Source organism: Salminus brasiliensis, chromosome 17 (assembly GCF_030463535.1).
Source record: "Salminus brasiliensis chromosome 17, fSalBra1.hap2, whole genome shotgun sequence".
Lineage (NCBI taxonomy): Eukaryota > Metazoa > Chordata > Actinopteri > Characiformes > Bryconidae > Salminus > Salminus brasiliensis.
In genome coordinates this window covers 25,143,766-25,171,698 of record NC_132894.1, presented here as the reverse complement: position 1 = coordinate 25,171,698, position 27,933 = coordinate 25,143,766, and the positions used below count along the sequence as shown (strand labels likewise).

Here is a 27,933-nt window from a genome sequence, read left to right as displayed (position 1 = left end):
TGAGCGGCATATTATATTTTAGTTTGAATACATTCCAACAAATCTGACTAAATACAGTATATATGACTGAGAGAAATATATGGTATGAGCAGTATAACAAAGGTACAAGATGTGTCTGCACTTCATTTATCGCATACACAGTCACCAAATTATGTAGTGGGAGACGGCAGACTGAAATTCCCACTCCTTTCATTCCACCTGAGAAAAAAATCACTTGATCGCTAAATGAAGAATTAAGACACATATTTCAAATATGAGCGTAACCTAGCAACATCCAATTAGAATCCACTTGTCTCCGGAATAGGAGTAATATTTTGCTTCATAAATAGTTTAATTCAATTAATTCAGCATCTCCTCATGTCCAATGTGAACTGATTTTTGTGCTTAAGGCTATACAAAGAGCTCCCTCTACAGGTCAAATCAAGATAGTACAGTAAAAACAGAAGCTGGAGTAATACCTCATTACCTATGTGGCATATAAAGCATACAAAACCATACGATATCACATTCTCTATAATAAATATATCATATATAACCAATCAACATCGCTCATCTATAGCTAGAGAGTAGCAGTCGCCAGCAACCAGTCAGTTATCAAAAACACAAAAGTTTACAAATAAAAGCACTATATGCACTGACATAAAGTACATACTAGTGTAGAACAGCATAGCATAAAGATTAAGCTAAAATTCGGCTTATGCTCCAAAGCCCAATTTTCAGTTATGTAATATGTAACAGCATAACATACATGTTTCCCTTTGCTTACATAAGCTAGAGGAAGAGCCTTTAAAATAAAACGTCGCCTCTCTTAGATAGAAGCTTGAATGGTTTATAAAACTGAAGTCCTTCTGTCTCTCTCTTTAAGACAGAGCTAATAATGGTGCCTCCTCCAGTTGAGCGAGTGCCTCCTCTTCCTCTTCCTGTGGCTTTGCTCTTTTCTCTCCGGCCAGGGAAAGCCGGCGGCCGCTGCCTGCTCAGCCTCCTCATACTCGTCACTGTCTGAGTCGTCCTCAAGAGCAGGGCAGTTGAGCTCCGGGAAAACCTCACTCAGCTTAGAAAGAAAAAAATCCTGCAAGCTGCGACCCGCCTGCGCCACTTCAGAGTCCGGCTGAAAAAAAAATCATATATTTGTTTTCAGAAAACTGAACAGTTTTCCTGTTGCCTGTTAACTCATGCTAAGTTGAAAATGTCCAAAATATATAGGTATATATAGTAAATCTTAGGGTTACACATTACATTTTCTCCAACAGGTAATCAGCAATCTGTACCAGATCCTTTTCAACTCTGCCCAGTAGTATTACCCTTTCCTTTGGACTACAAATGTGCAAGGTGAACTGCAATGAGTGTCAGCGACTATTGATAAAATGGCCTTTTGAGATAAATTAAAGCAATACAATGATGGTTTCCAGTGGTTTATTTCTTTTTATTAAAAAGCTTTTTAAGCTGAGTGGAAATGCACAGATTCCCCCTCTTTCTGAAGGGACTCTTACTGTAAAGGACAAGTTGCAGGAAGTATAGGGCTAGCCAGGTGCTATGTTTTTAGCCTTTAGCTCAAAAAGCTGACTGAGTAACATTAGCTTCCCCAAGCAATCTCTAGCACTGTATTTCTCTCCTGATATCACACTGTTCAAGGATAATTGAATTAAACCACTCCAACAATATGAGACTTAAGAGTATATAATATTACATTTGTAAATGTTATTTGCTCCACCAATCAATGTAAACTCTGGTAGCTAAGCAGTTAGACACTATTTACCTCAAAAGTTTCCATTTTTTTGTAATATGCTGCAGCCAACTGTAAAGTGTGTTAAACCAATAAAAAGAACCAAACAAAGTGAAGAGAGGAAAACAAATTCACTCACGTAGTTGAACTTGGCACAGTTTTTAAACATCAGTAGGACGTCAGCCACAAACTCGCTGGGGGAGTTGTAGTGTGACGAGCTGCTTTTGTTGAGCCGGCTTCGGATAGCAGATAAGTCCATGGGCCTCTTGATGATCTGATAATAATGACGGGCCTTGGACAAAAATAGAAATGGTTTGTTTTTGCTTTTTAAATAGAAGGAGCTTTAAATAAATGTTTTTAAATATCATTTTTTGACTTTCTAAATTACCAGTGGGCTGACAGGCTCATGGAAAGGAGCACTGAGAATGTTGCTGTAGATAAGCAGAGTTAGCTTCTCACATTTCTGCAAAAAATATACAACAATTAATTACAAATAATTTATAAAACACCTACACATAAAACAGACTCCTTGCTCTGACTGAACTTAGACTTATTTTTGTTATTTCATCTGGGTGGACACTTTTTTTGATTTATGACTCTTTTGACTCCAGAACTTTGAAAGACCTTTTTCATTTCTTTGGATCTTGACCCCAAGGTCTTAAAAGATAAATCTCACTGAGGACAGATGAAACCCAGCATCTCGCCTCTTACCCTCTGGTCGCATGCAGACAGTCCAGATGGCGCGATGGCTATGGGCAGCCGTACATCCTCGCAGTCATACTCCACTTCTGGCCGCTGCACATCTCTGCACAGAGTGCAAACCCAGTCACCTCTGTAGTAGCAAGAGAACAGATAAAGGTTGGTTAGCTACAACAGAGTTATAGGAGAGCAGGGGTGGAAATCAGCAAAGATCCCAAGATTACTCAAATTATTGTGCCATGACGTGCTTAAATTCTTGTATGCTTATAGTCAGTCAAGAACTTCTGTAGACCACTGCTATACACTGATGAACCAAAACATTAAGACCTTGAGACCATGAGACTCCACAGTCAACAAAGTTTACTAATTGCCTAGTGTACTCATGTGTGGTTACTATGGCAAACAAAGCAGATAGAGTCAGGTCCAAAAAAATCTGGACACATTTCCTCATTTCCTTTGCTTTTGTTAGGCAAATTCAGGTTAGGTTAGGTTCATGGGCACTCTCAATGCGTTCCAAAGCACCATCAAGGCAAGTGAAGGAGGCCATCATTAGGCTAAAAAAGCAAAGGAAACTTATTTGAGATACATTTTATATATTTTATAAAATTCACTGGTGAGCTCAGCGACAACAAAAAAACTGTAAGACCACATCTGATAACTAAAGAGGTAATAAAAAAAATCCCCTGCTCAGTTCTGGAAAAAGATTCTTTGAACAGATAAAAGGGTTCATGATCTGAAGAATACCACATCATCTGGCAAACATGGTGGAGGCACTTTTATGGCACTGCATTCATAAAGGTGCGAAGTGTACAAAGCTACACTTTCTGATCAGATTCAATGAAATGCTGCAAAACTGACAGGACTGTGCTTTGCAGTACAGATGGATAATAGACATTAATAAAGAGCTTGAGAATTATCTTAAATGGCAGGATCTGTCACCTGACCTTAACTTAACTGAGCAAGTCTTTCACTTACTGAAGACAAACATGAAGGCAGAAAGAGCCAAAAATAAGCGGTTGCAGCAAAGGCCTGGCAAAGCATATCAAGGGCGGAAACTTATTATTTGGTGATACCATAGGTTTTGAACAACAAATGGCCAAAATTTATAAACAAATAGAATCTTGATAACTTGTTAAATTGACTTAAAGATGAAAGTATACACTTCAATCACATTTACGTTACTTTTACTTTATTTCAAATTCAGCCTTATTTCAAAAAAGCCATATTGATCTATCAGAGTATCTCTGCATGAGTTAGCGATCACCTTCCTATTCTCCCGTATGTGGGGCAATACAGCAATCCTGACTTATCTGGGCCAAGTACTGGACTAAGAAAACAATTTTTAGTATTCAAACAGACTACCAATAGGTGTAATACATGCTAAAACTAATAGCTGTATATAAATACTGGTATAAATAGATTTTTTTATTCATTTGTTACAGTGTCTATAAAAAGTATTTACCCCCTGGACACCCCCCACCATTTATTTATTTTATAAATGGAATCAGTGTCAATATAATTTGGCTTTTTGTGTTAGTATTCTTACAGTTAGTGAAATGGAGTGAAGTGTTTAAATTGGGTGTAGTATAAAGACACCTGTCTAAAAATGTTATTGAGTTTAATGAGGGCAGTGGTGGCTCAGCAGTTAGAGCGCCGGGCTATCAATAACAGGGTTGTGGGTTCAATTCCCGGGCTTGGCAAGTCCCTTTACATTCTCTGCTCCCCGGGTGCTGGAGTTGGCTGCCCACCAGCTCTGGGTGTGTGTGTATGTTCACTACCACAGATGGGTTAAATGCGGAGGACACATTTTGCTGTACAGTGACAAATATGTGCACCATTAATTAATTAAAGTGACCAGACAAATAGGAGACTAGTGAGGGAGGCAACCAAAACACAAATTACTAGTCTGCGCTAAAAGCTTCAGCAGCAGAGATCAGAGAGTCTCTGCATACGACAATTGCAGCTTGGGCTAAACTACATTTTTTGGTCAAACATTGCACATTACCACAAACACACAATTCCCACCATTAAGCATGGAGGGGCGAGAGCATCAAGTTAACTCCTTCAGAGTAGTCCTTCTTGCACACTTGTCATTCAGTTTGTGAAGATGGCCTGCTCTGGCATATCTTCCTTCCATTTCTTAATGATGGATTTAATGGAACTTCAGGTGATGTATGTTTTTTGTATTTATTTCCTAACTTACACTCTTCAATAACCTTTTTTTGAAGTTGTGTGGAGTATTCTTTTGTCTTGGTCTTGGTGTATTTGTAACCAGGAATACTGATTAACCAGTGACCAGACCTTTCAGACAGTCTTTATACTATAGTCACTTGAGACACATTTACTTGCACTCAGGTGATCTCAATTTCCCTAATTGACTACAAGCACCTCTGTTAAATTAGGTCACTCACTTTTAAAGGTCACTTTAAAAAATATTTATTTACAATCACTTATTTTACTATGATTTATTTTTATTGACATTATGTATATTACTTACCACAGTAGAAGTAGATTTTTTTGTAAATTCATATAAAAAAGCCAAATTACATTGATCATGATTCCATTTATAAAAGCAACAAAAGGGGAAACCATTCAAGGAGGTGAATACTTTTAAGTGGCACTGCATGTATATCTACTAATATATCTATTAATACGCAATATGTGTGTTTACTCTTGAGGTAAGAATGAAAGAAGGCAGCTAGTCTTACGTGGGAAAGCTGAGGAGAGAAGGCACATGGCAGGCCAGGTGGAAGACCTTGGGGCAATGGTCACAACATAGCAGGTCCCCTCCAATGAGGCAGACAGCACAGAAATCCTCATTCTCCATCTCCTCAGGGTGTTCTGTAGCCTGTTCTGGTAAAGTTGCCTCAGACCTTCCTCTGGAATCAGTAGTGGCTTGCTGTTCCGCTTCCCATTCACACTCCTGTTCGAGATTTAGTGTCACTTCCGCTGTGGAATCTGGTTCTGATTCCAGCTCTGGTTCAGACTCTGCAGAGAGCTCTAAATCAGGGGGCTGCTCTGACTCCATATCTGATTCGACTTGTGGTTCTGAGTCTGATTCAACTTGTGGTTCTGATTCTATGCTTGGATCTGATTCCGCTTGAAGTTCTGAATCAATTTCTGCCTCGGAGCAAAAGTCAGCCTCTGTTGTGGATTCAATGTGGGAATCAGAGACTGGCACTGATCTGGGTTCAGATGAATTGGGGTCAGAAGCATGTTCTTCTTCAGATTCAGGCTGTGTTGAAGGTTCAGTGTCCCTAGATTGGACTGTCGAGATGTTGGCCTCTGTGCAGTCCTCTGTGTCCTTGTCCTGGTTGCATAGCTCTTGAATTTGGAGCTCTGAAATGCCAGGAGAAGTACTGCATTGCAGAGGCTCTGCTTGTGGTGGCTGTGTAGGTAGTAGACAGTCCTCTCCTCCATGATCTGGTTCTGTACTGGATACCCCCTTTAAAACACAGCATATTGACAGGAATCAGTTAATCGACAGATACAGAAACAGCTGCTCAGACAAGTTCTTAGGTTTAGAGGTGGAACTACTGTTATTAAAAGATTACCTCAGTAGGACATTCGCTCTGTAGCTCCTGGGAGACAGTCCTTTCAGACTTTAGCCCTGGATCAGTTGGAAAATCGGTCTTCTGGTGGCCTTGTGGCGGACATTTGGATACTAGAATCTTTAGTCGTTCCAGGCAGACAACTGGAACCTTAGAACCCTCTGGAGCATCTCTGCAACTACAGAAGATCAAAGAAGCTTAAAGCAGAAGTAGTACCTTCAATGCATTTGCAGGAAAAAATGTAAAAGTTCTACCTGGTGTCCTGAGTTTCTCTTGGTGTTCTGTATTTTGTCCTAGACTTAAAGCCAGTATTTTCATAGGCATATGCATAGACATTATCTGAAAAATAAATTTAATCTTTCAAATATTGTCAAGCCATAACTTTCATCAGACTATGTCTTGGATTGTAATGTAAAATCTAAAAAGAAAATATACTGCATAATTTAAGTACATAACATTTTTCTATAGAAAATTTTTCTAAAACAAGATAAATAGCCTTTTTCACCTGGTTCTGTCTTGTAGGTGGTCAGAGAAGAACTGTTACGATTCTGTGGATGGACTTCCATTACTTCACTGTCTGAACCAGGCTTTCTTGTCCTGGGTTGTGTGCAGTCCTTTAAGAGGATTAAAGTGGCAGCGAAAGTAGGAACGGCAGTGTAAATAGGTAGTCTGTCATATAAAAAACAGCAGAATCACGACGACCAACCAGAAAGTTTCAATTCAAGTGATCATGCTAGACCAAGGCCAAGAATAATCGTTAATGTGGGCAGCTGTTCTCAAAACAGCACAGGGAAAAAAAGTTAGAGGATCTGTTTCCAGGACAACAGTTGTCTCTTTTGATGTAAATCATCTGGTGTATCCATTAAAGGGAAAAAAACTGTGGTGCAGTGTGCATTAGCAAGTGAAACAAAGGTGTTTTGGTCTGTTTGCCAGAGGCTTGCTCTTTGAAATTAGGCCAAAGCGAATCATAATGAAAGCAACTTGAAGCAAAGCGCAAATGAGCACAGTGCACAGAAAGACACCAACACACCAAAAGGCTTGTGGTTTTAGTAATTGTAATGTTTGTCAAGCAACTGCACAAGCACTGCATGATTATGTTGTGCTTATCTCCATTACTGCCATTTTTTAACTTTTTGGCAAAATTGGAATCTGGTAGTTGTTCTTTGCATTTTTTAGCATTGACTTCCATTTAAAGTTAAGAAGTTCTTTCTTCTCCTTTAAAGCTGCGATTTTGGAGATGCCTGTTTCTTGCCTGGACAGCAAGTTATGCTAATTTTAGTTCCACAAATGCAGTTGCAACTATAAAAAATACAGGACTTTCTTCTAATGCTGGAATAACTGCTTGTATGTTTAGGTTTACCTGCTGTGCTGTGCATCGTTGGTCCCCGGTCACCGTTGCTAGACAGTGGGCATCCTCAGTAGGCCTGACATCAGAAGGGCTGTTACGTGGTAAGCTTGGTTCTGCAGGGATGCTGCTGGATCTGGTGCTCATCTCTGGACTGGCCTGGCTCTGGGCATCAGCTGCACATTCCTCAGCCGGCACGTGCACATCCAACCCTGGGGAACCCTGTGAGAAAGAAGCATGTAGTCATTAGGACCTGTGCTAAGCTAACACTGACGATCACAGCTTATCCTTGGCACTGGCGTCATGGCAACAGTGACAACAGAGGAAGCAGAGAAAAAGGAAGCAACTCTGAACATGGCAAACACTGAAGCTACTGCAACAAGAGTTTCAAACAGGAGGAAAACAGCATTGCACCCACGCTTCTCTGACACACACGGGGACAAGAGACAGCCACTACCAAGTCAGAAGAGTAAAATAAGTCTCCTGATAATGAATGGCTTAGTTACAGCACCAATTATCATATGTAAATCCCACATCTGGGGCACAGAAGGCTTCTTTGAATAAGCAGCATTAACACATCACAGATTAGACTCCCTCTCTCTGTCTTCCCGTCTCCTCCATGGCCCTTTGCGCGCCTTCTTCCCTTGTCATAATTTCACTAATGCGAGAAGTTTCCAGAAAAGCCCAAGCGACTGCATCCTTCGCTAATGCCAACAAATGTCAGAGTTGCGAGGCAGTAGCCCGTGTGCACAGCAGAGCCCCTCCTTCTTTGCACTCTTTCTTTCATTCTCTGTCGCTCTCTCTCTCTCTCTCCTTGATAATTACCACAGGATTAAAAACACTCACCACCTGATAGAAGCCTCAGAGGGAGCGGGTGGAATGAATCAAGCTGTGTGGAGTGTGCGTTTGCGAGCATGCGTGTATGAGTGGGTGCAGAGAGTAGGTAGGAGGTCTAAAAGTCTTGGGAGCTAATGTTGAAAGCTTCACAGCAAGTAACAGAAAAGCCCAACTGCCAGCTCTCTCAATTCCCTCAGCTTCTCATTAATCTCAGGTTAAGTAAATATGTGGCTGCACCCAAATGCTTTTTTCCCCTTCCTTTCATATTCAAGTGACTGTTAGGGGCAAAAGAAGATGGCTATATAAAAAACATAATAAATAAATAAATAAAAATACACTAATTTGCCCCAAGAGTACAGATCTTTGCAGGGAGCCCACTGTTTGATTGGTGCTTGTCCTGTGATTTTTCCTCAAGTACTGACATCAAGAGATCTAATAATAACTTCTATTGTCTACTTTGTTTCTCCTCCAGTTTTAGAGTTCGATGACTTGGAGCTGGTGCTGAGAGGTGCCGTTGGCCTGCTTGAGCGTGTGTGTGCATGCATGTATCTGTGAAGGTAGTCTTAAATGTATCTGAATTCGTCCTGCAGACATGCTCAGTGGTGTCTCACCATCTGTTTGCAGAGGTGCTGTCAGCAGCTGTCATGATGAAAACACATTACCTTGGCACAAAAAGATGCCACATGCATTGATTCAAGTTTCTTGCATACTCTCTCTATCTCCGTCTCGCTCAATTAATATTGAAAATGGAGACAGCCCTGTCATTATGCAGAGTTCACTTCTACAACCCAGCCTGATCCTTTCTAGATTAAAGTACATTCAACATACACAATCACACTACAAGAGCACTGCATCTGAGCTGAAAGGCACCATACATGAAAAGACCACAGCACTGTTTAGAAAGGCCAAATCTTTCTCCCTTTTGCCCTTGCTCTTGGCTATCCACTTGCATACATGAGTTTGTGCTGCTTGTCTGTGCGCCAGTGAGGGCTTGTGGTGTGGGCTGTTTGAGCCACGCGGTTAAGGTGTGACCTTTTGCAAACAGAGAAAAAAAAAACAATGCAGGGTCTGGGGACTGTGGTCAGTGTGCAATGTGGTGGAGGCATTGCCTTGCTAGATGCAGACACACCAATCTCCGTGCAATCCAGCAACTCACCCTATCCTTATCTTGGCAGTTTGCGAGTGGCTGCTGTTTTGGTGTTGGTGCAGGACTGGACTCTGCGCTTGGCCTCGCCAGAGGCTGCTCAAGTTGCTGCTGTTTTTTTAGAAGGGTATCAAGGTCTGTGGAACTCTGTTCTTGGCTTACAGGAGGTTGACCAAATGTGGATGTTCTGTTGCTCACAGCAGCCCTGTCAGGGAGGGTAGACAGCTGCTCGTTCTGTGGCTGGTGGTTGGATGTAGCAGGCTGTCGAAGCGGACCTCTGCTGGGGCTCAGCTGGATAGACTCAGGCACAGGAGGTGGTGTAGACCGTTGAGAAGAATGGACCATAGACTGGGGCAACAAGGCGGTGCCTTCAGGTTCCCAGCACCTCTGGAGACTCTGTGGGGAATTGCAACTAGGTTGCTGGGGGCACTGGACTGAGTACTTGTCCAGCTGCGAGGGGTATTTTTCCAGCGGTACAGACTGAGCTGGTCGGCAGTGGAGACAGCAGAGCTGCGGCTGGCTAAAGGCCTGGTAGGCACAGTCTGGCTCTCGGGCCGAATGGCACAAGGAGGACATGGCCATGCAGGCCACAGGCTGGGGTCTCAGAATACTTGTTCGGCCTACACCCTCTGAGTACGACCGGCTTCCACCCTCAACACTAAGCTGACCTACAATAAGAACAAAAAAAGGTTGACATCCAAACCTTAGGTCATTTGAGGTCAAAACCCAAATATTTATACTTTTTACATAAGGTAAACAACATTAATGGGTTGATACAATTATTTTTATAATATAACACACTTGCAAGTAAAGATAAATCAAATGTGGTTAAAATCAATGAAATCTATAAATGCCCGTTAGTATTTAGGCCATAGCTTTATTTTGTTAGCACTATGCTTTTTACATGAATTCAAGTAAACAGTGATTTATATTCAAAGCATTTCACCCCGAGAAAAATACCACCAGATTGGTCATTCTACCCACCAAGAGTGGATATCTGCTTGGTCCAGAAGCTGGCATCCCAGTTGAACTTAATTTTCAAAGGGGCCCAGGCCTCTGAGTGCATCAGTGGCTCCAGTAATTGCTGCATCTGAAGAGCAATCTGAAAAATGAATTATAGATCAAACTTCACAATCAAAGACAGACACATCGAATAATAAATATGCTTTTTTTTTTTAGATTAGTACTACATGCTGTCTTTAGCCTTATGTAGACATGACTGATAATAAAGGCAAACATGGTCAGCTAGGTTTGGGATACTAGAGAAAACAAAATCTCATAAACATCACTAGAAATGCTCATATTGCATTGTTTTAGTAAACTAGGTTCTGGAGGATGAGAAACTGCTTATTGAAAACTAATACAGTCCTCCACCTCCCAACTCTCAAAACACCCAATTATCTGCATCTGCAGTCTGTCCTACAACAAACTGACATATTAACTGCCTTAACAGTGTAAAATCAAAAATCAGTCAAATAAATTCTTGTTTCAATAATCTGTTTACCTGTTATCTGGGGGAAAATGCCTTTAAAACCTACCAGCTCTTTGCTGAAGAGCAGTGGATTCCTCCTGTGATGGGCCACTGCCCAGGTGATGAAGTTGTGTACATGCTCCAGCTGACTACACAATTCTATTGCCCCCTGAAGTTGGTCCTCCAGACGCTGTTTAAAGCCACTAGAGATACTCTGTGGAAGAAGACATTACTGATACACATATTTCTTTTAAAGATTTCTTATATACATCACCTATAGTAAGATTCACATCTGAATTCATGCAAAATTGACACAATTACAGCCGTCTGTGATCTAATCTGATGACATTTTGTTCTGCACGCTCCGTCTCCGTCCATGGTCAGCTGGACATTTTTAGATGAATAGAGAGGAAAGGAAGGGGGAGAGAAAGTAATTACCTCCAGTTGCTCTATTAATAGGTTGGCCCGTTTGTTCAGCTCGTTCATCATAATCATCTTGGCCATTTTAATCTGGTTTTCGGCCTTCTTTTGTGTGATTTTTACACCGTGAAGTCTGGGAAAACGGAGGTGGGATAGGATAAAAAGACATTATGATTTTTGATGTGTAATGTAAAAAGACTTAAAGGTATTTTATGGAAATGCTTGGGTGCATCTGGCAGCTGTGTTTGGATTATTTAGATTAAAAAAAAACTGACTGATAGAGCTTGTGTCACTGACTTTGAATACTATCCTATGATTTTGCTGTCCAAGTTAGCTTGAGTGATAGCCATAGGCAGCCCTGGCTTAGCTTGGCAAACATTAGCTTGATTGCTGCAATCATGTGGAGGCTGGAGTTAATCACTCTTTTCTGAAAGTGCTGTAAGAGTGAATTCTCAATGCAGGGACTGAGTTTACAGGTTCTTACCTGCCCTGGATCTGCTTGGCAGTGTTCTCCACAGCTGATCTTTTCTCCTCTACCCGTGCCATAAGGTTCTCCAGGAGCCATCGCTGATCTTGTAAAGCCTTGTTGACATGAACCAATCTAAGAACAATGGCATTCTTTGTTTAACAACTATTGTTAACAACACATTATCGCTAAAGTATAAAAAAAATGGTCTGCATTCTTGTTTTAACAGAATGTGTTTCCTAAAGTGAATGCTTTGATTTCCTCTACTGATATATTTGATATATAATATAGCCTTTTACCATATCAGAATTGCAAAGATCAATATTGCAATTGCACAACAGTTTGGAAAACAATATATATCACAGCCCTAGTCACATCTCCTCTGCACACCAATAAAAACCTTTCATTGTATTTACAATAAAAATAAATTAGCTCAGTCAAAGCTCAATTGCTGTGAAGCCAGGCTATGTATTAATATGTATATTGGTAGCTATATGCTTCAGTGGCCACCTGATATATCCATGTTTTCGTGACATCCTTGTCCATGTGTCTGAATGTGTGTGTCCTCCATGCTCACCGGTGGTCCTTGTGGGAAGACAGATGACAGATGCTACAGGCCATAAGGTCACACGTCTCACAGAAGAGTTCCAAAGGCTCCTGTTTATGGAGTGGACACATGACAACAGCATGCCCACAACAAGCAGAACCTGAGGAGCACAACACAAAGCAAAAGACAGAAAGGAGCTAATTAGGAGACATGCATTTGAAATAATGAGACTAACACACGACGTGGAGTGTGAGTAGAGTAACAAAGGTCATTGAACAGACAGAAACATGTAAAATAGCCTTTAATTTAATAGACATCTGGTTGAGATGATTGTTTTTTTTTGTTTGTTTTCTTTTTTAACAGTGGTCATTTAAAACTCCCTAGCAGGTGCACTCTCCTATTGTACAATTAGACTGCCGCCTATTTTTTGTCAGTGGCACACATGCTACCACTCTGTTTATGTCACTGCTGTTTAGGGAATATCTGGTTACAAGTGATTCTATAAGACCAATGGTGAATGAGAACATGCTATAGTATGTAAATATACAATTAAGGTGTATACATTTTTAACAATGTATAGAAAATTGGAAAAACATTGTATTAAAGTGTAAAACTAATGATAGTACACCCCAAACTCTCTTCCAAGCATCTCCTTTTCTGTATTTTATGGTGACCGCTGTCAACGTTAAAAACAAGGCATGTAACAGCATTCAAGAATTCTTGAATTCTTTTCTCCAACATCTGATTCCTCAAAAACAAACTGGACTACCTAGCTGATTACCAAACTGCAGCTAAACACACATAAGAAGAAAAAACAACTTTTTTTACAAGTTTTTTATTGGTAACCTTTGAGAAAGCCAAACTCAGTGTGCTGAGAAGACACAACAAGAGGACAGAGTGCCATACAATAAGACTTAGGAATAATTACAGTTTTCAAACCATATTAGAATTCACAAGCCCTTTGTAAAAAGATCTGCGTGTTTCATCATGAGGCGAAACACCAGGGTTGTAAACAAGCTTCTACATTTGCATCTAAGCAAGTTTTACCCCAACCAAGGTCACACACTGACTATTTAGACATCTGTAAATACTTAGTAAATGCATTCTTCAGTTATTCACAATCTGTTAAGTTCTATGCACATTTAAGGCTATACTCCAAGTACAGTTCAGAAGAACCAGTGCATATTTAAAATACATCTTGGCTTCAGTGAATCCATTATTTTGTTAGTCTTGTTGCTTTTTAGTTGGAAGAAATACAGCATCATTAAAATCTTGTAAATATTACTGGACTTATCCTCACATCATTTTTCAAAAGGAAAAAAGCGGAGCGTAGAATACCTTTGATCAATCAACTCATGACTTTTTAAAAAGCATTGCCAAATATTAACGACGCTGGGGTTGCATTTGAGGAACCAAACAAAGCTTTGACATTGCAGGATAAATAAAGTAACAAGCGGCACTGAGAAGCAAATTACTTTCATGTGTGTAGGCAGAACAGACCCTTTTCGAGGCAAACCAATCATTGAACATTTAAAACATTTTACTGAGTGGAAAACTATTTAAACATCATTAAAAATGACAGTTTACAAATATCACTTATTAACCAGCACAATGCCATTTTGAGTGATTGACTGGGATTAAGTAAATATTGACAAAGTGAGCTGTATTTCTCCAGCAAATATTTTTAAATACTAGAGTAGTAAAACAGTTTGAGACCTAGTCACTTTAGAATAGTCTGTTGTCTACTGATAAACTGTTATTTTATAGAAATTACCAAATGATCAGGCTATCAGAGTGATTTTATTAGTACCACGAGTAAGCTAACAGTTATAATGACAAATAATTAATAATCTAATAAACGTTTCTTTTTTGTTTTCTTCTTGAATGAATGTTATGGCAATATTGGGCTTTCAGTGATTTCTTTGAACTGTAATTTTCTGAGGCATAATGAGTGTACAACATACATCTTGTGTGGGGGGAGGGGGTTCTGAAATTACACACTATACACGTTATACATACAAAATTATACATGCAAGGTCACACATATACATGCAACTACGTTGATTATTAATTCAGTGAAGCTCAAAGATCCAACATCTATTCTAGTTATAGATCTAATCTATAACTTCCTGTTATTGCTCATGATCGACTACATCTGGTGGCTTCTCTGTGTCCACATAAAAAGGGCTTGTTTGACGGCACTCATTGAACTGATAAACATGTTTTTTCCACAAAATACAAAATAATAACAAAAGTTATAAGCAGTTATGAAATGCTTTCAGGTTCACACTACAGCATTCTAATAAATAAAATAAACATAAATAGACATTAAAGTGGCATGTAGTTATTGATGTGTTGGTTACACAAACACAGAAGGAATTCTGCTATGCGAAAAGCTTTACTGCTTTACTTTTTGCTCAGATCAAATGGCGCAAATGATTGGACGGTGCTTCACAGTACAGACGGATAATAAAGGAAAGAAACTCAGGATTTGGTGATGTCTTGACCGCAAGTCTGGAAGGCAACCTTTGATTACAAAGAACTTGCATCCAACTATTAAAATGTATAAATAAAAAAAAAAGGTGACTAGGTGAAAAACAGGACCGCACAAATAAATGTTACAAATGGTTCTGTGAGTGATGCTATTGAACCCCTTTGCTTTCCTTAATAGCCATTTCTGTAACAGATGAGGGGGTGTGAGAGGAACCTTTAAATTGGTGTGAATTGTTTCATCAAGTGACGGTTCTTTAAGCTTTTAAAAAGTGGTTCTTCTATGGCATTGCTCAAAGAACCACATTGCACATTTATTTTTAGGAGTGTAGGCAAAAATAGCTGCATATGAAACCCACTGAATTAAAGCTGAAAGGCAGAACAAAAGTACAAAAATCCTCACTGTATAAATACTTATGGACCTGACTGTAGGCATTAGATGAACTGGATGAACTGTAATTTCTGATCTTCCTAAAGGAAAGCTAAATTACTCTGAATGAGCTAAATGAGCTAACACATGCACATGAAATCACAATGTGATCTATGTATTAATTATAAAGTGAATTAATCTGTAAACATATACTGCCCAGATAAAGTCTAGCTTTACAAGACTTTTTGCACAGTGCTGTATGTGGCAAAAGTGAATGACACCTTCCAGTTCCGTTTCTTACTGTGAGAAAGAGACCAGAAGGAGAATTTAAACATGCATTATCATCAAGCAAACTGCTGACTAATCCTTCATACATGTCATACATATGAAAAAGTAAACTGAAATTAAACTGATGCATTTTTTTTAGCTGAACAAATCTACTTTTTATGGACCAGCTCTGACAGCCTTACTCTAACACTGGAGAACGGCAGCCGGGCACAATGAGGGGCTCTGAAAGAAGTGACGAAATGAAGGCTTCACACTGACAGCGCCTGCCATATTTGATTTACAGTGTGCCAGTCACAATAGCCAGCAGGCCAGCTTACGCTGCACCCTGCTTGCAGTCTGGAGTAGATGGAGGCATGTTCACACGTAGTGAAGTGTCAAAGAGCGCGAGAGAGAGAAAGAGAGAGAGAGAGAGAGAGAGAGAGAGAGAGAGAGAGAGACCACACGCTCCAACAGCGACAAGCAGCCTCAGCCTCAGAGCAACTCTGGTGACTGACCACATCCTGCACATAGGCTTGCACTTTTCTCACTCGCATCTGCAGCTATTCTAGCTATCTCTCTCCCTCTCTCTCTCTCGCTCTCTTTCTCTCTCTCACACACACACATACATGCACACAAACTCTCTCACACACAGACTCAAAACACATATGCATCTTAATTGCTGGTCCTGTCTATTTATCTCACACATTAACCACATCAACCTTGTCTCTCCCTCTCTCACACACACACACACAGGCACATAAAATACATACATACATTCTGTCGCTGTAACACATCCACCACCTAAACACACACACTCCATTCTCTCTCTCTCTCTCTCTCTTTCCATCTCTTCTTTCTCTTTTTCTGCTGTTGAGACCAAAACACACCAGGCCTAATACAAGAGTTATCTGAGCTGCCTATAGTATTTGGGCTTATGTCAGTCCGTGATGAAGACTGATGAAGGGACAGCAAACTCGGACTGGCCAGACACATCGTTCTGCTACTGCTGAGCAAGTAGATGCTTTCAGAAAACTGGGTCACATAAAAAATAAAACACGACAATGCATCATGGTGCATAATTATTCACACTTATTATGAAGTGCATTATTTCTCTCGCTGAGCCCCACAGAGAAAGAATAAAGACAGCAAAAGGGAAATATGGCGCAGGGCAGATAGGAGCTCCGTCAGCTTAGAGCTTCCAAGCACCAAGGCCAGAAGAAGCTGGAGAGGAAAAGGATTATGGGGGGGGGGGTAAAAGAGCATCTTGCCTATTTCAGACGGTGCTGGTGGGGTGCTGGCTCTCTGGTGGAGGCGGGGCTCAGAGGCCAGAGCCGAAGCTCTGTCGTGCTGGTGCAGGTCCGTGCACTGGAAACACAACCACTTGTTGCAAAAGGTGCACAAACTTTGGGCCACTCTGGGCTCTGGACACTCAGAACAACACTGAAAAAAAGAGAAACACAAAAGACAAATATGGATGAGACCAGTTAACCGGTTAACCCTTCAAACTGTCATCATATTATTCTACAATAAAACCGATAATGGTATCTAGTATAAATGATTATAGTATAGTATATTTACTGTATATATATATTTAGTATATTTAGTGTAGTTACTGGGCCAATATTGGAAAAAAAACATGCAAAACAAATCTGATCCACTTCTGTAAGAAATCTAGCCAGAATTGCGCAGAGCCCAACATAACATTAGTAAAGTAGGTCAAAACAGTAGGTGATAACAGTAGCCATTTGTAGCCTAGCGTTCAAATATTAACAACAGCTAGCTGCAGTACTAGTTTTGCAATTTCTTAATTTCTTCATCTCTTTTGGTTGGGCAGTTTGAGCACTGCCCTCTTACACGGCCCATTAAAATTAGCTCATTTGAAAGCTCAGTGGGAGGAAAAAAAAAAGAATATTGTGTATTTTATCTGTGTATCCATATCTACTATAAAACAAATGCTGATTATGCATGTAGTTATGTATCATGTAAAAGTTAAGACACCCAGGTCCATTAGAGTTGAATCAGTTAAATCACTGGTTCCAAACCCTGCTCTGACACACACACACACACACACTTTAGCCATGGAAACACTAAAATGTGTAGGGCAGAGCATACTCCACCTGACCAAGCCAGAGTTAAACACAGACACAGGTATTCTCTAAACCAGGATTTAAATATCCAATGCCACCCTGTTGAGAACTTAAGGCTTTTTGTTCTTTTAAGTGGTTGTCAGGGTAATACGTGTGCAACAGATTTGTCGGTATTTCATATTCCAAGAGAATTGGATGTGTTGACAGGAATGCCTCCTGAGATCAAGTCATTTGTGAAGTGTAGGGAAAGACAGTGGGTGTGTAACAAAGGATACCCACCACAACAAGAACAGAGGCTAATAACCATACACTAAGAACACTGGGTTCAGTTTCTAACATTATAACACACAATGCAGGTTAAAATTAATATCCATCTTAAAATATTCCTTTTAAATTCATCAGTGGATCCAGACCTGTGTTGCATACATTACATATTAGTTTCACACCAGTTATTAATAATTTAGCTGTTACTGGATAATAGGTCCTAAGATTAATTAAAGATTAAAGTTCAAATAAGGGATATGCCATATCAAGAGGAATAAGTGGCGCTGCAAGTGCCATAGCTAACAAGTGCATTGTGTAAATTATTAATAATGCACTGAGCAATAAAACAAAAACACGTTACTGTGCATCATTTCATGCATTGCACGTTCCAAACAACAACAACAGCGCTGATGCACACAAATGCATGCAAAACTGCCAAAGCATTCCACTACCTCCTTGGCAGAAGAGAATGAGTGTGCGAAGGTCTCACCTTCTCCATGGCAGCGGCGTGATGTGAAGCTTCTCAGCGAGTGTGTGAGACGCTCCGGAGCTTACAGCCCTCGCCGCGCTCCAGAGCTCTGTGACAGCTTCTACCTGCGGCAGGAAGTAGCACACACTGCACACACTTCTCACTTCAACCCCCAGCAGAGCAGCCTCCTGCGTGCCTCTCTTTCTCTCTCTCACTCTCTGTGTCTCTCTCTCTGCGTGTGTGTCCTCGGGCGCAGCGAGCCGTGCTGGACTCCTTGCCGCCTCCCTACAGCGGCCTCCAGCCCACGTGCCTACCGTCGACAGCCACCATCATGATCCTTCTTCTTAACTAAGCCCTGTTCATAATAATTGGGAATTGGGGAGAGGTGATAATTATTTCTTTTCTAGGGCGAAACATCCCCGCAAGCCCTCCTTTTCCCAAAATGGAAGTGCCGAGTGACCTACAACGGTTTAGGAGGAAGCGCAGTACGTGGCATGCATGAGGGGATAGTACAGTGTGTGTGTGTGTGTGTGTGTGTCTGTGTGTGTGGGCACAAGGGGCGACGAATCCTGCCCTCGCCCTCTTTCACTCCTCACGTCCCTGGATGGGCGAGAGGTAGGGGGGACAGGTCCCTCTGGAGAAGCGTAACACAGCGAAACGGGGTCATTCCAGGCTGCAGGACCAGATGGAAGGCAAGATCAGCTCACAGAATGCCCTCCAAAGTGTAAAATCAATTAAGATTTTATCACACTTCGGCTCGGGAGAAAAGAAAGCAGTGCCGAGTGCTCCCCAAAAAATCTGCTTCACTCCAAGTGTTGTTAGTTGAGCTGCCACCACGACGTCAACCAAGTCGGTTAGTCATTAGCCACAGCATTAGTCATTAGCCTTTAAAACTGCTGGCACTTTATTCAGGTAATTATCTTACCTATTCTGAAGTATATTTTCATATGCATGACTCATTGTACTAAACAGACAGTAGCATCTTACTTTTGATGTAGAACTTTGTTTCATGTTATTTAAATAGCCCATGAGCCAGTCTGACTCACAAGTTTGACTAAAAGAAAGTGTGAGCCTCAGTTATAAAAAAAAAATAAGCCAGCAGCCACTTTGGATGTAACGAAATCAGAATTCAGTAATGGTTACTTCTTTGGGTGGTCACTATACATTATACTGATGACTAGCCAGTGCAATGCTAGTCTTCCCAAGTGGGTTACAGTGCCTATAAGAAGCATTTGCCCTTTGGATGTTTTCCTGTTTTATTGCTGTTATAGATAAATATATAAATAAATATTTACCCCCTTTACCATGTGAGGGACCTAATTCAACAGGATTCCAGGCAACTGGTGCCTTGGTAGTCTCACAAATGGAGATCACCTGTGTTAAGTGAATGTGTCTCAAGTGATTGAAGTTTAAAAAGACACCTGTCTGGAAGGTCCAGTCACTGGTTAATCAGTATTCCTGGCTACAGATCTCCCATATGTGGGGCAATGCAGCTATCCAGACGTATCTAGGCCAAGTCCTGGACTAAGGAAACAATCTTTAGTATTTAAACAGACTGCCATTGTGTAATGCATGTTAAAACTGTGTATAAATACTGCACATCTGTATTCACCCCTTTTGATATCCCCCCTTTCATTGCTTTTAGAAATGGAATCTTGATCAATATAATATAATAACTTCTTGTGCTAGTATTCTAACAACTACAACTACAACTACAACTAAATGGAGATCACCTGACTGCAGAGAATGTCTCTCAAGTGATTGTATTATAAAGACATCTGTCTGGAAGGTTCAGTCATCGGCTAATTAGTATTCCAGGCTACAAAATACACAATGAGGACAAAAGAACACTCCATACAAGTCCATGGTAATGTAATTAAAGAGTAAAAGTCAGGGGATGGATGCAAAACAATTTCCTAGTAACTGAATATGACCTGGAGTCCAGTTAAAGCCATTAATGGAAGGAATATGACATGTTCTCACAAACTTAGTGAGCAAGGCCAACAAGGCCTCTGACTACTCTGAAGGAGTGAAAAGCTTCAGCAGCTGAGATGGGAAACTCTGCATACAACTGTTGCCTGGGTTTTTCACCAGTCAAAGCTTTATAGGGGAGCGGCCGAGAGAATTAAATCTGGACTACAGTTCACCCAAAGGCATATGGGAGGCTCCAAGGACAACTAAAAAACACTGCAGATCACCGCAAACAACCTATCCCCACTGTGAAGCATGAAGGTGGTAGCATCATGATGTGGGGATGCTTCTTGGCAGCAGGCCCTGAAAGGGTAAAAATGAATGTGAAATATAGGAAAAATCCTGGAGGACAATCTAAATCAGTCTGAAAGAGAACAACAACTTGGGATAAGTAGGGCTGCACGATTGTCATCTCAATGTGAGCATGCACAATAGTTCTGGATGTAACATAAGGCATTTTAATTAAATGTATAATTAAATGTTACTTTTCTGCAGTGTGACACAAAAGCGTTATCATTTTCTATGACATATCTACCAGGAATAGGATATATCTGCCCGATATCATTTCTTTTACCCTTTACTAATCTTGGATTGCATTATCATGTGACACGATGGCTTATTGAAATCTGGTGAAAATTCCTGTGCTTTTTAATACCGCACTATATATTGCAGAAAATAAAATGATTGCAATGCCAGATTTTTCCAGCCTTAAGGAGAAGATAGCATACAATGACAGAAGTATATAGTGAAAGCTACACTAAATTAACTGGTTTAAAAACAACAAGGTGAGACATCAGTTCAATAGAGAATGTGTGGGTGGACCTGTAAAGGGGCTGTTCATGCCTGATCCTCGTGCTACCTGACAGAGCTTGAGCAGTTCTTCTCAATGAGGATTTGAGTAAAACTGCAGTGTCCAAATGTGCAAGCCTGATTGAGACCTCCACACACAGTGCTGTAATTGCAGCCAAAAGTGAAGCTACTAAATACTGACTTTAAGGTGGTGAATACTTAAGCAATTACTTATTTTTATTACTTATTTACTTAGTTTATTTTTACTTATTATTTTACTTTATTTACATTATACTGTATATTTAATGTAATGTAATTAATGTAATTAAATTTACATTAATTTATAGCAATCTGTTTTCACTTTGACATTAAAGATAACTTATACTGACCATCCAAGGGGTAAATACTTTTTATAGACACTGTATGCGTATAATTACGTATTTGGAAATGGCAAAAAAAGCCAGCCATAAATATTACAAATGTAAAAATCAGTCACAAATAGGGGTGGTCAAAGTGGTCATTGTATGCCATATGTTAGGCCTGTATCTGATGATGGTTAACCAAATTACATCTAGTAACAGCCCCCAGTAAAAATTCTACTTTTAGGTTTGTACAAACCATAGCAAAACACTATTATTTTGATGCCTGATTTAAACTGACATTTTTACCCATGCTGGGGTGACTTAAGTCCTGTCCTACAGCTAAGCCTGAAGTTGGAGTTGGCTTCATATTTGCCAGTTTCTTATTAAATATTTCCATTTCACCTTAAATGGTGCTGCAGTTACATTCTGGCTCTTGAGCATCACTTAACATAACTGCTGAATCATTTAATAGACCAAGAGGTCTTGTATGCTAGGCTACATGGCCTCAGTTTGTAAAACTTGTTTGATAATGGCAACTGAATTCTTTATTGTGACATGCTACAACTACAACTTTTTTTGACATACACACTTTTGGTGTTATTAACTCTCGCACTATCACTATGTTCAGGCCTATGTGCAATTCAAAATAAAAAAATTAAAAACATTGCTTTCGGTATTCCTGTTATTATTATTAGCAGTAGTACCAATAGGAGGAGGAAGAGTAGAAGAGGAGGAGTAGGAGGAGTTTTAGTAGTAATAGTGGAAATACTAACAGCATCTACTGCACCATCATCTGTACACTGCCCCAAAACCCACCAACTTTGTTTTACTGTTTACCATGGTTATTTGTCATGTGATTATTTAAGAGGTACAATATATGTTATTAAAATGTTATTTTTTTGTACAAACATCTGGGAAATGTTATAAATTCAATGAACTAGGATTAATAATTATCTTACTTTATAATAAAACATAAAGTTGGTCTACAAGTACAGACAATATCCATGACATGTTCAAAAATGCATGTCATTTATCACTATAATGATCACTGCTTTCATACCCGGCAACATTAGTCGCAGCACTGGTTATTAGGTGTCTTAATAAGTACCTCAGAAGCTGTGTTGAGGTGGGGAGTGGGGGTTGGGAAGTGGTGGAAGTAGTGGTATGACAGAGTCAAACAAAGTAAACAAGCCAAACTGAAATATCACACATCAGCACCATGCAAAAAAAAGCCAGTATGAAACCACCTCTACCGCTGTGAGTCTGCCTGACAACAACCCCTGCAGCCTGACCTACAAATCTGACAACTCTCTCTTCCTCCGGAGCTGCACAGGGGAGCTTAAAACCAGCCGATTCCCCATTGTGTGCTTGCAGACCCACTTTAAAACACAATTAGCCTAGCCAGGCACTCCGACTCGAGCTGGCGAGGCAGGCAGGCAGGCAGACGCGCCAGCATTTCAAAACTGCTGTCTTGCCTTTCATGCCCTTCCATTTAGCTTTTAAAACCAAAGAGCGTTCTCTCCCTCTCTCCTTCCCCCTCAATCTCTTGCTCGCTCTCTCTCTCTGCCTATCTCTCTCACTGCCAGCTATGGCTCCTCTTCCTTGCTAAGTGAATTCAGTGTGGGCTATGTTGCTGCCTGAGTGAGCACAGCTATCTCCAGAGAGGGCACATTAATAGAAACTCAAGAGGAGAGCCTTTCCCCTGGAAGCACACCTCGCTAACATCCATTAACATTGCGGTTATGAGATCACGATGAGGGAATGTCAGATTTATCCACAGCAGATGGTAATCTCATATTTCAACCTCCTCGTTTCATAACATCTTCATCACTCCTTAAGGCAGAGGTTCCAAGTCTCAGTCCTAGGGACTCCACATGCTGCTCCTAGCACGCCTGACGCCTGACTCAGCAATGAAAAACTGCTAATTACCTGACAAGCTAACAATGCACAATTGCACAGTTTGCAGTGTATCTTTCTTACATTCCAAAAAGACAAGCTGTATCTGACTTTAGCAGTATAGCAGTTTAAACATTGGCAGTTTGAAGACTACGAAGAACCTTGCTTGGAGGTGTGTAGTTAGCAGGCATGTGTACTAGGAAACTGAATATAATAAGTCATGTGATTATTCTTTTTTTGCATCTACATTAGTGACCATGCTAACAGTCATTTTGTTATCACTGTGGGGTGGATTCGCAATAGCTGTATGATGTATCAGCATAAAGCATGTTGGGTATTGTAGTGAGAAAGCACTGATGGATGAAAAGAATACAAAATCGCAAATTCTGTCAAAATGAAGGGATACTATGCTGGACGCTTAACAGCAGAATATTGCACACCATGACAAATAACATTAAATGATAGAAACTTTTAGGCCATAATCTGAGATGGTCATTAAGGATGGATTCAGTGACATTGATTTGAAAACATGACGTCACACTTAAGACAAACAAGTGGTGACAGCTAGACAACGCATTACTTGCGCTTCATTTGGAAATGAAGCGATATAATCAAATCTCTGGGGGGTGGGGGGGTTGAGGAGTTAAAAATGGGGACTCTTCCTGAAATCCCCAATTGGGATTACCAAACAGTTCTACTGCTCCTTAGCATCACAATCTGAGCTTAAAAGTGAGAGAGCAAGAAAAAGCACTTGCTTAGCTGGTCTCTGAACAGATCACTTCCTAAACACATACCTCTTCCATAGTGAAGGATCTCAAGATTAGCAGTGTCTAATTAAAAAGGTGTGATGTACCACTAAGAAGCTATAAATAAACAGCCGTTAGAAAGAGTGCATAGTTTCTTTTTAGAAAAGCACCAAAGACCGCCCTTCAAATGATACTTCAAGACACTTCACACCCTGCACTTGGAGTCCACCAAAAATAACTATTGTGGTACATAAAAACAAGTGACAGGTAAGACAACTTTGTGGTGGTGTTTTGGGGACTAATAACCTGCAGATACAAAATAAGTTGGGCACTTTATTATTATATATAAGTATTAACTACACTAAAACAGTTGTTCCATGATTACAGTGTCATATGAAATGTATTACATCAACACAAAAACTATAAGCCTACCATTTTACTCTGCAGTTACTATTCAAAAGTGTAACATGTCTGAATCAAGCAGACAAAGTAGAGGTGGCTGGTATAACCATATTTATTACTGTGATAAATTATGTCATGACGCACAGTGATTTCTGAGCATATCCTGAATACAATCATTACTCAAAGAACACCAACCAACACTGGCACCTGATTTTGCATGATAGTGTTTTTTGGTGGAATGCTTACATTTCCTCATTCACTACTAAAAGTTGGGATGCACATGCTCCACAAGTTTCATTATAAAAAGAGCACAATTACTTTAAATTGCAAAACACTGTGCAAAACATTTGCAGTGTTTTTTTTTTTGCTTGTATTTTTTAAAAACGTAGCCCCACACTCACACTTATAAATAGTGCTACAAATGGTTTTCAAGCAACTACATATGGTTACATAAAGAAACATGCTTGTCATAGAGACATTCACACATCTCTATTACAAGTTGATTCTTTATAGAACCAAAAGTGTTTTTTTTTACTGCATCGTTCAAACCTGGTCACTTCATGTGTCTGGATTGTATTCTGATACATTTGTTTACAATCATAATACATCATAATACATGGATTGTATTATGATTTTTATCACAATTATTTACATTGGGTAGTCAAATGCGTGTGGGACAGAATATGCTATTGTTACTGCTGTTTTGGTTGTACTGGATGGGTTTTGGATGTCAAATGCATCTTGGAAAGATGGCTGCGTATACACCACTATAACATGTAAGTTCAAGTGCGTTTCAGACTCCCTATTGCAGTGGTTTGAGTGATTGGATTTTTATCTGTTTTGAATGTCCCTTGGGTGCATTTACACTTGGCCTAAACCAGATAGAAGACACATAAAGTGACCAGGTGTAAATGGGAAAGAGTGTAATTTCAAGTGTACTTGGACCTTTTCTTATAAATGTCTTTGCGCATGATATTATGATATGATATTATGTTTTTGTCATGTAAAGAATAAATGAAAACACTTAGTCTAGACTAGCATCATCAGTGACTTGCACATAAACAACAATCCTGCAGAATCAGCTGCTATAAGCACGTTTTGAGGAGCAATGATATGGGATTACTTATTATGACTAAGCACTTTGTAAACAAGGTGGATATCAGATGTCAGATCTACTTAAGATCCAAGAAAAAATCTGTCATGGATTTTCTACATAAATACTCTACACAGCAAACTTGCCAGTGTTAAATTAACACTGTTAGTGTTAAATGTACACTATGAGTGTTACATTTTAACACCCATAGAGTTAATGAAATAGTGTTGATTTAACAATGGCAAATTTGCTGTGTACTGTTCTTGAAGGCTTGAATTGTCTGAATACAGTAAACTACTACATTTCTGATAATACACCCCTTCTAATTAGTTATTTTACCCACTGCTGCTACAGACATTCAATAATGCACACATAACAGGTATAATCTCCACAAAAAAAACAAAACACTGCCAACACAGTGGCTCACTCTACTGAAGCAACAACACATAAGTCTCTGTGCCCAAGTGTCAGCTAGAGGCGTGTGAATCCCCACCAGCACTGAACTTGAGCAATCAAGCTCCATTACATACCTTTGGGATGCACTTGTGATGCACCCCACTTACGCTCTTCTGGTTGAATGCAATCAAATTCTTACTGCAATGGTCCAGCATGCAATGTAATGTCTTTCCAGAAAACCAGGGGCTGTTAATACAGCAAATGGGAGACAGACTCCCTATCCATAGCCTTGATTTCAGAAGAAAGTGCCTACAAGTTTTTGGACATATGGCATATCTCTCACTCAATCTGTAGTGAACCAGTAAATCCTTAAGCTTAGAGGGGAGCAACTGTAGGGAACCAAGGAGTAAATGTGAAATCTGAGTGTTTTTAAAGCAGTACACTGAATAGGTATGTCAAAATAGTGAATGTTATGTAGCAAATACAAGTGTAAAATGAAGTGTGTAGCAACTTCTCCTAGGAGTCACTTCTCCTTTCACTCTGTTCTCTTCTGATGCACGCACGCACGCACGCACGCACACACACACACACACACAGGCTTAAGGACGGACTGAGTTCAAGTTATTTCACTCCACCAAGCATTTACTGAACAAAAATGCAGACTTTTAGGTGTACCTATTTGATGTCCAGGTTTTTACTGTTTTTCACAGTCGAAATAATACAGATTTCTCTGAGCACTGAAAGGCTTATGCATATAACTTCGTATTAGATAGAACTAGTGCCATCCGTATTACACAGTGCTGACAAAACACCTGCAATTCATCTAAGAGTTAGTCCAGCAGGTGTAATGGCTTATTATACACAAGCCTTAATGCAGACTTCACTCGATGAACCATCTTGAGGTTACCTGCTGCTGCTGAATCCTTTGCATGAGTTTTTTTTATATATAACAAGCGCAGCCTAAAAAAGTGCACACTCTTCACATGCCTTTCCTCAATCACCCCCTCCGAATTAACCCGTTCCTCTCAAACACTCTCATTACGTCTCTGCATATTTTTTCCTCATCTCCAAAAAAACAACATTTGACGAACGTAAATTCGCAACATGAATTTCACACTGACTACGCAGTCTCTTAAAAGGCGGCCGCCGTGGCCAACTAAACTCCCCTCTCAGCCCCTCTCCCTCTGATAGCGACCTATTAAACGAGGCTGATTTTTTTTGGTTCGTTTCGGATATATAGATAAAAAACAGGGCAATAATGCGAATTGAACACATGACAGCGCTTCGACTTGCCAGAATAATCCGGTTCACCTTGCCTCAACGACGGGACCCCGTTTTACAATCCTGCGCAAACTGGTTGGAGCCGAAAGCTGCGCTGGTTAATGACGCAGCCCGATAAACCGCCGCTGTGATGTGGGTTAACGCGCTCAAGGCTCTTACTTTGGAGCCGCACCTTCTCCTCTGGAAGAAGATGCGCGTAGATCCCAGCAGGCAGTCCTCCCCCTCAGGCACCCAGAAACGCTGCGGATTTAGGGCAAGACTCCGAGCCAAAACCGCGAGCCTTGCCTAAAGCGTTTTCACCCCAGAAACAGTCGTACTTTTTATGTCTTTCTCTTTTAATCGTCAAAACGGTGCAAAGCCAAAAACGAAGTGGCTACGATAAACACGTTAACTTTCCGCTCTGTGGAAATCCTCCACACAGCTGTTTAGCATTAGCGTTAAAGTCTGACTTCACCCGAGCCGCCCAAATGTAGGACCAAACGGTCGGTAACATTAACGCATCCCGGAGACTGAAGTTCGTTACCTTGACCTGCTCGCCTGTCCAGCCCGGTCCAGTCCAGCCCGGTCCAGCAGATGTCGCCTCTCTCGCACTCGGTTTATTTTTATGCGGGGAGGGAAAGTACCGTTTAAAATCGCGAGATTCTCACGCGCTTCTCTTCCAACCGCGTCTTTCCAGGTGGCAGGTGATGCTCTTCTCGCTTTTCCTCAAATCTGCCGAGCGCGGTGTGTGTTCAGGTGAAGTGGGGCATCAGATAAAGTGGGACGCGAAGGTTGAACAGTGGCTTTGTCAGCCACTGACAACAAATGTTATTTAGCTGGAGCTGTACTGAATATGAATATGGTTATG

The 27,933-nt window shown here is 40.4% G+C and overlaps 1 protein-coding gene across 3 annotated transcripts; it reads right to left on the bottom strand.

Annotated features, from left to right (window-relative positions):
• On the bottom strand, positions 1 to 27,914 carry trim66 (tripartite motif containing 66). Of its 3 annotated transcripts, none has more exons than XM_072660141.1 (18): positions 27,610 to 27,914; positions 18,172 to 18,505; positions 16,599 to 16,770; positions 12,234 to 12,363; positions 11,675 to 11,791; positions 11,209 to 11,323; positions 10,838 to 10,984; positions 10,284 to 10,401; positions 9,312 to 9,967; positions 7,334 to 7,540; positions 6,479 to 6,587; positions 6,228 to 6,312; positions 5,977 to 6,151; positions 5,131 to 5,867; positions 2,435 to 2,555; positions 2,112 to 2,186; positions 1,863 to 2,015; positions 1 to 1,108 (listed from the first exon to the last, which is right to left on the bottom strand). In XM_072660141.1, exons 2-18 carry the CDS (start codon positions 18,178 to 18,180, stop codon positions 872 to 874), a joined length of 3,363 nt encoding a protein of 1,120 aa, XP_072516242.1. In that variant the 5' UTR covers positions 18,181 to 18,505; positions 27,610 to 27,914; the 3' UTR covers positions 1 to 871. The 3 variants fall into 3 exon arrangements, with proteins under 3 accessions (XP_072516242.1, XP_072516245.1, XP_072516243.1); XM_072660144.1 differs by lacking the exon at positions 27,610 to 27,914 and adding an exon at positions 27,246 to 27,577; XM_072660142.1 differs by lacking the exon at positions 27,610 to 27,914 and adding an exon at positions 27,099 to 27,220.
• Positions 27,915 to 27,933: the final 19 nt, after the last annotated feature.

Bases quoted from the DNA above. Each gene is read 5' to 3' on its own strand.
- trim66 (XM_072660141.1), bottom strand. The intron at 11,792-12,233 runs GTGAGCATGGAG...CATTGTTCTTAG, and splicing joins TCTTCCCACAAGGACCACCG to ATTGGTTCATGTCAACAAGG. The intron at 6,313-6,478 runs GTGAAAAAGGCT...TTTATTTTTCAG, and splicing joins CACCTACAAGACAGAACCAG to ATAATGTCTATGCATATGCC.